Source organism: Ricinus communis, chromosome 2, assembly GCF_019578655.1.
Source record: "Ricinus communis isolate WT05 ecotype wild-type chromosome 2, ASM1957865v1, whole genome shotgun sequence".
In the NCBI taxonomy this organism is placed as follows: Eukaryota; Viridiplantae; Streptophyta; class Magnoliopsida; order Malpighiales; family Euphorbiaceae; genus Ricinus; species Ricinus communis.
Window position 1 is genome coordinate 30,941,023 of NC_063257.1, and position 9,641 is coordinate 30,950,663.

Consider the following 9,641-nt stretch of genomic DNA (forward strand, 5'->3'; position numbering starts at 1 on the left):
TTATAATCTAAGTAATATCGGTCTTTTTTGTTGCTCGCATAATTTTTTAGATTAGAAGTCAAAATGTCGCATATCTATTGTCAAATTATATTTATTATATTCATTTGAAATAACTCGACTTTTGACATGCTCAGTGAACAAACACGTGAAAAAACTGAAAATATTATAGAAAATACTCAAATGAAAAACACAAGGAGAATAATAATAATAACACATATGGAGTACTTGAGGCAAAAATGGACACTACTCTCAAAAAAGATATTTACAGAATACAGAAATTTGAAAAGAAAAAATGTAATTGCAGCTCGTTGATTCAATTATATACTTGTACATTGCATTCTTAAGAATGAAGCTCTACGCACTCTTATCATCCAACAAGATTATTATGCTTAGGATCAAATGGACCTACACTGTCGCTTAATTCACATCCTTTGGTTTCATATGGGAAGAAGAGAAGACAAATTGCTGAAATAGCTGCTACTACCTCAAATACAATTATACCTGCCTCAACATGGCATCCAGTCACCAGTCCAACAGCTACCAGAGGGCATATCATCCCGCCAATCCTCCCCGCAGCACTTGCAACTCCAGAACCTGTTGTTCGCACGGGGGTCGGATATAGCTGCAGGATAGGCAAAGAAAGAAGAATAAATTCAGACTAAATTATAACAGACTGTCTAAATAGGTTTCTTCTAAGTTGACCCTCAAAAAGTTAGCAATTGGATTATTAAGGAAGAAACTAAACAAGTATCTGTTGGTATCACATGTTCAATGAGCATGTTCAGTGTATCCAGAACTTACCTCCGGGCAATATATGCATGCAATTGTGAAGGTTCCTATGGCGCACATGCGAGCACCAAATAAAAATGATGTTCTCAAGACTGCACTCTGATGGGAAACAAGTGGCAAAAGGAAAATGCAAGCCGCAACAAACATAAATATCATGGAACGCTTGCGACCAAATCTATCCACAGTAATTGCAGATAAAATAATCCCAGGAAGCTCTGCAAAAGTTAGTTTTAAAGTATAAAAAATTACCCTATAGTTGAAGAAACTATGAATAAGAAAAAAAGAAAAAAAAACTAGATCTGCAATACCTGCCAAACTGGTGATAAATATATCTATGTAGAGGTTCTCATCCTGGTGATTTTCCAAGCTTGAGGTAGCTGAGCGACATTCGTCTTGTCTGCCGCTCAGCTCCGAGGTCAGCAATATAATACCATAATATAAGAACGAGTTTCCAAAGTACAACACCCACAAGAGAAGTGTTGTTTTTATTAATCTTGATGAGAAAAGCATGAAAAATGATGAGAAAGCGGATTTAAAACTGGACACCCTTTTTCTGGCCAAAGACAATAAGGGCTGATGGCTTAAGGAGGAAGATTCTTCATCCAGTCCAGTTGTACTATCAGAAACAAGAATCCCCCCCGGGAGTTTTGCTTGATTTAGTAGAGCTATTTTCTCCAGAATTCTATGTGCATCAGTGAATCTACCTTTTGTGCATAGATACCTTGGAGACTCTGGTGCAAGACGATAAAAGAGAAGCAGAACAATTGATGGCAGAGAGGAGAATGCAAGTAGCCACCTCCAACTTAATCTTGGCATCACAATCTGCAATATTTATGACAATGCAGTATTAAGGACCCGATTCTTTGGTCATTAAACACCAAATTGTTTATAGCGTCTAAGGAGAACAGAACTTCCCCGTTGATAAGATATAAAAAAAGTGTTAAATGAACTTTTTAAATAGTAAATTTCTTTATTTTATGAACCTTGTGCAAATCAGCTTAAATATTCCCCTGAAGCATATATGGCAATTGAACAAAGTCAAGTTAACCTTTAACTTGATACCCTGGAGATGCCTAACATTTCCATCATTTCCACATGCATGAGTAAGCAGGAAAGAGAAAGGCTTTTAACAGGGGGTCAAAAGAAATACAAATTGAGAATATTTTTCAGAACCATAAATACTTTAAGCATTTTATGTTATAAATAAGACATGCATTGTTCTTTAAGTATAAGAAATCACATGAGCTGTCCAGTTTGATACCTGACTTTAAAGCTACTTCACCATTTTCCAAATTTTCTCTTAACCCAAAACTGGTTGAACTATGGATCTACTCTCCAGTTTGTTAGACCAAGAATTCACATAAATAAAGGCAAGATTTTTATGAAAGTAAGTAGTGAATATGCAATCAATATCTAAAAGTTGAGAAAAATTCTGTTGTGTGATGAACTGAAAATTTCATGCCATGTTATGCTTGAGAATTCGTAGGGAGCATCATACTTTCTTTTCTGCAGAGCTTTTACACTGGTCTATTAAGCCTTCAACTTTAGGCAAATCAAGTGATAACATTACATAGACTACAGATATTAACCTTACAAGTGCTTGGAAATGAAAAGTATACCGGTACCATGCAACCCTTTATGTTCTCTTGCTTGAGGCTTACAATTATCCAGCAACTCAAATGAATTTTACTAATCTTTGAGAAGGAAAAACTGGCAGAACGCTTTGGAGAATAAATGAATGAACATACCCATGCAAGTGTAGCCTCAAAAATAGTACCAAATGTCCAGGAAGTTGAGTAGACAACCATCCATGTGCCTCTATGTGAAGCAGGAACAAACTCTAGAAACCAAGAGGAGAAAACAGGTCCACCACCAAGGCCAATACCCACCAGGCAACGAAGAGTTATCAATGATATATAATTGGGACAGAAAGTACTTAGTGATCCTGCTCCACAAGTTAGAAGAGTTGAGCCCAGGATACCCTTCCTGCAATAATAAGAACGAGTGGCTAATAACCTGAAGCTTAAATTGAAGTAAAACAAAGAGTCAAGATAAAACTAACATGCCTTCTTCCATAGTTGTCAGAGATAAGTCCCCAAGAATATGCTCCAAAAAGCATACCAGCAAAAACAACACTGGTTAACAGGCTCTCCTGAGAAGAGGAGAGTCCCCATTCAGATTTAACAGCAGGTCCCACAAAAGAGAGAATCATCATTTCCATTGCTTCAGCAAAAGAACCCAATCCAGCATAAACAAGAACAAGTCCTTGGAATTTACCAAAACCAACAGCAGCAAGTGCCTCATCCAGTGTGTACTTGCACAATAGCCTTTCCTCTTCTTCTTGTTTAACCATCTTATGATCTAACATTCAAATCAAGATTTGTTTAATTGGATGGAAGATGGGAAGAAATCATGTTATGTAATAATTGAGCAGGTTTAATTGGATGAAAGAAGGCTACATGATGTAATTGGAGGAAATGATGGTGGTTGAGATGATTTAGGAAATGAAAAGAAAGAAAATTTTAAGTGTTTGTGCTGTGGAAGTAATAAGAAAAGATTAAAAAAAAGGAGGGAAGCTTAGTTAGGACTCTTTAACTGAACGACACTTGTCCAGCTTCGATATTTAATTGATTAAAAGAAAAGAAAAAAAGAACTCTGCTGTCTGTACAAAACTCCAGCAAGGAAGGAAAGCCAGAGAGAAGTGCTTTCTACTTTTCTTTTTTTTCTGTGAAATGCAATTTTTAAATTTTTAAGATTTTCAGTTTTATATTATAAAATCTTTTAATTTGTATTTATTTGTTAGGTTTTTATATTTTACTGAATTTCTTAATTTTTATTTATTTTATTAAATTTCTGAATCTTTTTATTTTATTGACATAGTATTAATTAAAACAATAATAAAAGTATAAAATTTAGTATATAAAACAAAAATTATATAAATTATATATAAATTTTTGATAAATTTAAAAATAAAAATATAAAGATTCAATAACCTAATTAAGTAGAACTCAATAAATAAAACAAAAAGGTTCAAAGATTTAATAATAGGTTTTGTCTTTTTCGTGCTACTTTTATTCATATATATCTATAATATATTAGTTTTTTTACTCACGCGCTGCACGTAAATATTAATAACTAAACTCGTTTATAATATAAAATAAAATACTTATTAAATTTAAAAACAATAAATATTATTAATTTAGAAATACATAAACCTTAAATTATAATTGGTTCATCTAAATTTTATTTTTAAAAATTAATTAATCTATTTATATCATGGTTGACTTAATTTTTAATTTTTTAAATAATTAAATTCAATATTCTTATAATTCAAATTAAACTTATACTAACGTTAATAATTTATCATCAATAAGTAGATACATTATTAACCATATGAAAATTTTATTTTTTCAAGCATCTCATCATATGTTTGTTTGTAAATATAACCTATTTAATTTAAATATTCGTAGTCTCCAAGATTAATATTCATCTTGTGCTATTTCACGATTAAAATACACATAAATCAAAAGAATTTCCATTTATAACTTTATATATATATATATATATATATATATATTTATTTATCCACTTGATACAAATTCTTAATGCACAAGTTGTAAAAGTATATATCAATGAAATTAAAAAATCATTCATTATTAGCATTTTTAATATAATCTAAATTAATTTTATAATTTTATTTATTTTAAATAAAATTTATGATTGGGCCAACATTTTAAAATATTGATTCAATTTCTTTATTTTTAGATAAAATAAATATAAAATTTAATGTAAATTATTAACGTTATTGAAGTATCTTCTCAAACTTTGGATTGATCATATAAGTTTTTTAATGGTCAATATCCACATATTTCTTCAATTTAAAAAAGTTAAAGATTTTTTTATTCTGGCCAAAATATAAAGTTATTGGTATTTTATTAGATAAATTTAGTACTGATTTTATTTCTCTTAAAAAATATTAGTCTACACTCATTAATGTCAATAATTTGATTTTTAATAATATGAAACATCTATTTAGTTTGTAAAAATTTGTAGATTTATTACATTATTATTTTACTAGTTCTATATTGATTATAATTTTTTTATAAAATAAGATATTTTATATTTATATTAATAATTATTCTCAATAATTAAATTTTATATTTAAAAATTAAATTATAATTGAAATTGATTATTTAATTTTACTTAAGTAGCTAGCCTTTTTGGTAATATTTTCTATTTAAATACTTCTAATCTATTAAATTAAAATAAAAACACTTTTCTTTTATCTAACTGGAATTGAACTTGCTAATTTTCACATGGTAAATAATAAAATAATCATTAAATCTACGACAGAATGAATATAAAGATTTAATATAATTTTACAAGATAGAATTTAAATCCAATTTGATGACTAGTTGAACATGTCTAATATCTATTATACTATAAACCTTAGATTATAATTTTTATTTTCCTTTTAAGAACAAAAATCTAACATTCCTATAAGATTTTAAAATCAAATTACTTTTGCTATTAATTAATGCATGGCATATTACTAATTATACTTAAATGTAAAAAGCAAACGTGTATCTATATATGTGTGTGCAGATAGATTCACATCTGAAAGAGGTTGACAATAAGTTCTTTCAAAATTAACTATTAGTCCCTTTGTTAGAGGTGTTCCAAAAATGTCTGCAATTGAATAAATTGCTCTATGAACGAATGGATCAGATCGAAATTGGAAAATGGAAAGATTTGTACAAGTTATACCTTTCTTTACCACTTTGTGGAAAATCATTAGGTATGAATATGTTAGATACATGTGACTCGATTGGTGAAATAGTATCTCTCTCCAAAAAAATATTTTATTGCGAATGAACAAGATATTGAGGAATTGTCCATACGTAAAATCATAATTCTTGATACGGGCCCTTTCCATTGGAAAGGGAATCCTTTGTTACAATAGAACTAGAAGTGATGTAGATTATTCAAGAATTGAAGTCGATTTGCTTTATAAAAAGAAGATATCAATGAACTTTTATAAAATGGTTTCATGGGATTCAGCCAATTGTTTTGATCCTTGGATATCATTGAGAAATAGGAATATGTGTTATCAAAAGATTTCATGCAATTCTTTATAGTATGGAATGAGTCAATCATCTATTTTGGTATCTTATTGAACAAAAATGGTAATATTGTTCCTCTATTAATCAAAAATTTTGATTTTTAGGAAGTATCATGATCATCTAATAAGAAGGGTTTCAATTTTTTCAAATGAATAATTTGAAGACCTATTGATTCTAACAGCTGATTGCAGAGTGGATCATTCAGACCTTTCAATTTATATATATGGATTTCGGACCTATGAATGGGAATATTCCTGAATATAATACCCGGAATTTTTTCCTTAATAATGATAATATTAATAATAATTGATAAATGAGTTTTTATTTAAATTAATTTAATTTTATTTTTTATTTGGTTTAAATTGAAATGATTTAAATGGAAATTTTAATGCTAGACAAATAAGGGAGTTATTTTCTATATCCAAATAGTTTAACTTTTAAGAAATTAATTAAGTAAATTCTTTGAGAAATAATTCATATTTTTTGTTATTCAAATTTTCCCCAAATGTGTATATATATATATATTAAATACTATATTTGAGAGTTATGGAAGAATTTGTAAAAGATATTTTGTAAAAGAATTATTGGAGAAAAGAGCATTTTATTTAGCTAATGGTATTAAATTTTAATTGAAAATTATTTAGCAAATTGATTAATTAAGTTAATTGTGTGTTAGGACTAAATTGGAAATTTCTTTTGGAATAAAGATTAAGAGTATAATTTTATTATTATGGGATTTTAATGAAAATTTATATGTTTGGTATTTTTATAATTAAATATTTCGGCAATGGCTTTTTGGTAACTTTATATTTAAAAGCAAGGGTAAATGTGTAATTGTATATTTTCAATAACTTTAATTTGACCCAAATTAAATTGTTAGGCGCTTAATTGAAAAACTAAAGAAAAGTTTAAGGGTTAATTAAAAATTTCCTGGACGAAATTGTTGTAATTAAAAACAATTGAGGGACCAAATGATAAGAAAGAAAAGTTCTGGGACCCTTTTGTCGATGTAAAGAAGAAAGCAAAGAAAGGGAGAAGAGGGGGTCGGGGCCGAGAGAGAGAGAGAGAGAGAGGAGGAAGAGAGGGCGTCGGCTACCGTGGCCGACCGCCGGGGCGCGGCACGCTGGCCGACGGAGCGACTTGCGCTGTCGAGCGTGGCGGCAACGAGCAGCGACGCCAGACAGCGAGAGAGACGCGATGGCGGCAGCGGATTCCGGACTCCATTCCGGGCGTTCCCGGCGGCGTTGGCAACCGAGTAGGATGGCGATCTACTCCCTTCGGCTTGGGCTTCATTTTGGCGGCAGCGGAGACGCAAATAGTGGCCGGAGTTAGAAGTTTGCGATGGAGAGAGAAAGTGCGTGGCAGCCGCATTTTCTGGCTTTTCCGGCGAGCTCCAGCGAGGGATAGATGATCGGAGGACATATCCGGACTCCCCTCAGCTCAAGCTTTCCAATGGCACCGGTTTCATGGCGATCAGACTCCGTTCAAAAATCGACGGCCGAGATCGTCCGTAAATCTGTCCGGATGATCGGGGGTCGGATCGAAAGATTGGAAGTGGGGATCGTCATCAGCGCGTCGTTTCGAGTCCGATGGTGCATTCGGATCGTCGATCGGACTCCGGCGGTTGGAGGCGAGTCGACCGAGCGATCAAGCGTCTCGGTAATTTCTCTGGCCTGTTGATTTTAGAATTCTTTGGTAAATTATGTGTTTATTGATTTGTGTTGAGCATTAGAAAAATATTGTGTGTTACAATAATTGTTATCGGATTGTCTGCCTTAGGTCGTGTTTTGTGATGTGTGGTGGAGTCGGGAAAAATAATGAAATTTTGGGGACCCGACTCCCGTTAAAATGAATTGTTGAATACTTGAAGTGTTTTCTGGCAGGTCCTAGACCCTTTTTACGGGGGTAAATGTCTATATTTTAGGGGAGGTTTTGCCGGATTTTCGGTAGAATTCTTCCGAGTCGAGATTTTTAGACAGTCAGTCCTAGGAATCTAGACCTAGGGTTAATTGTCAACTGTTTCAACGTTATTGATTAATTGTTTTCCATGATTAGATAATCCGTCAATTCGGCTCGCTCCACTCGAGGCATCGTAGCAGAGTTAGGAGGTCGTTAAAGTTGTGAGTTAGAGTCATATATCTGCTTACGTGCGCCATGCTAATATTTTACGCGATCTCTAATTAAATGATTAATATTTCGATTATTTAGTTATGTACTGTTTATATATATTTTATTTTTCCGCATTATGATTTTATCGATTTCGTGTTGACTCAGGATGAGACAGCAGTGGATCATACTATTTGATGAGTGCACCGGTATAAATCCAAGATTGATAGGCAAAGGGTAAAATGGTAAATTGAAAAAGAAAAGTTTAGGACTTGCCCTGGTCGAGCATCGCTCTCTGGGCTTAATAGAGTGTGTTTGCCGGAATAAAGGTCCTTGGTCGAGCATTGCTCTTTGGGCGCCGGCTTATTTAGAACTTAAGTGACCAGACTGAAGTTAAAGACCTTGGTCGAGTTTCGCTTTCTGGGCGCCAGTCTTTTTGGTGTAAGAGAGCCGAAAGGCTAAGAGTGTTAGTAATAATTAAGTGTCTGAACTGCACTTAAGGATCCTGGTCGAGCCTCGCTCTCTGGGCGCCAGTTCTGTTAGAATGAGAGAGAGAGTCGAGATGTTCAATGTTGGAATTAGGGAATTATGCCGAGGTATTCCGTCCCATAGTGTTTGAAAATTATTTTATTTAAGCATGGCATGACACGTTTATTTTTGCATGACTTAGTATTTATTTAAAATTAAATAAATGTGTTATGGAAGTGTTGTAAATGCTTTTGGATATATGATTTTAACTCGCTCTCGAGACTGACACTCTCAATTTTACTGTTTTTCAGATCTGTGATTGTTAGTTTTTCCGCGGCTCTTATCTAGTAACCCGACTCCTTCATCATCGAGTGATGAAATTGGTTTGGTATGTTAACTTATAAAATCTTAAATTCTTCGCAGCAGAAATAATAGACTTGTCAATTGTAAATTATTGTAGTTTCGGGCCTTGCCTAATTCTTAGGGCAGACCTAATTAATTATGTAGAATTTAATGGTTAAGATATATTATGACATCAGTAATATCAAATGAGATCTAATTAAATTAATGAGTGTCAGGCTTACTATAGGATTCGGTGGCCTTACGTCTATCCATTCCCTAGTGCCGGTCACAGGCCCACAGATCGGGTCGTGATACCGAAACTCACAAAGAGAAAAGAAAGTGAGTTAGACAAAAAGAGAAGAACTTGGACAAAAAAAGAAGTAACTTGGGCAAAAAGAAACGCAGTAACTTAAACAAATCTTTTTTGTCGATAACCTCAGACCAATCAATCGAATATTGATTAATACGTAATCGATCGAACACTACTTGAAAAAGAAAACGGCCCTTCTACTCAGAAATGAAATGTTCCAAATGTTCCAAATGTTCATGGAAATTCTTGCTCCCATTAGACCATTTGTATCTATATGCTTTAGGATCCTAATTCATGGATCTCTCGGTTCGAGAAAGAAAAATAAGAGGATCAAACCATTTCTTCTGACTCTGTTTCAAATTCGATAAATGTTGGTTGATCGTATATTTCATTATAGTTCTATGATTCAGAGTATCATTTCCTATTGGATCCTTTGAATTCCATATTTGAAGTTGCGATCGGATCTATTCATTAAAAAGAATTGAGTCAATATATTTTTTATG

At 32.5% G+C, this 9,641-nt stretch overlaps 1 protein-coding gene and 1 long non-coding RNA gene across 3 annotated transcripts; one reads left to right on the forward strand and one right to left on the reverse strand.

Moving 5' to 3' along the window:
* Window positions 1-222: 222 nt before the first annotated feature.
* LOC8262553 (organic cation/carnitine transporter 7) lies at window positions 223-3,409 on the reverse strand. Of its 2 annotated transcripts, none has more exons than XM_002527775.4 (5): window positions 2,856-3,409; window positions 2,538-2,775; window positions 1,098-1,611; window positions 802-1,004; window positions 223-622 (listed from the first exon to the last, which is right to left on the reverse strand). In XM_002527775.4, exons 1-5 carry the CDS (start codon window positions 3,155-3,157, stop codon window positions 368-370), a joined length of 1,512 nt encoding a protein of 503 aa, XP_002527821.2. In that variant the 5' UTR covers window positions 3,158-3,409; the 3' UTR covers window positions 223-367. The 2 variants fall into 2 exon arrangements, with proteins under 2 accessions (XP_002527821.2, XP_048227333.1); XM_048371376.1 differs by having other exon boundaries at window positions 2,852-3,407.
* A 3,504-nt stretch (window positions 3,410-6,913) lies between these two features.
* LOC107261955 lies at window positions 6,914-9,054 on the forward strand. The gene is made up of 4 exons (XR_007214640.1): window positions 6,914-7,571; window positions 7,968-8,032; window positions 8,187-8,614; window positions 8,798-9,054. It is a non-coding gene; the product is annotated as an uncharacterized LOC107261955 (long non-coding RNA).
* Window positions 9,055-9,641: the final 587 nt, after the last annotated feature.

Excerpts from the sequence above, each read along its gene's own strand:
- LOC8262553 (XM_002527775.4), bottom strand. The coding sequence starts at position 3,157 with ATGTTAGATCATAAGATGGTTAAACAAGAAGAAGAGGAAAGGCTATTG. Across the intron at positions 2,776-2,855 it reads TCTGACAACTATGGAAGAAG|GAAGGGTATCCTGGGCTCAA; the intron begins GCATGTTAGTTT and ends TTATTATTGCAG. Across the intron at positions 1,005-1,097 it reads ATTTATCACCAGTTTGGCAG|AGCTTCCTGGGATTATTTTA; the intron begins GTATTGCAGATC and ends TAACTTTTGCAG.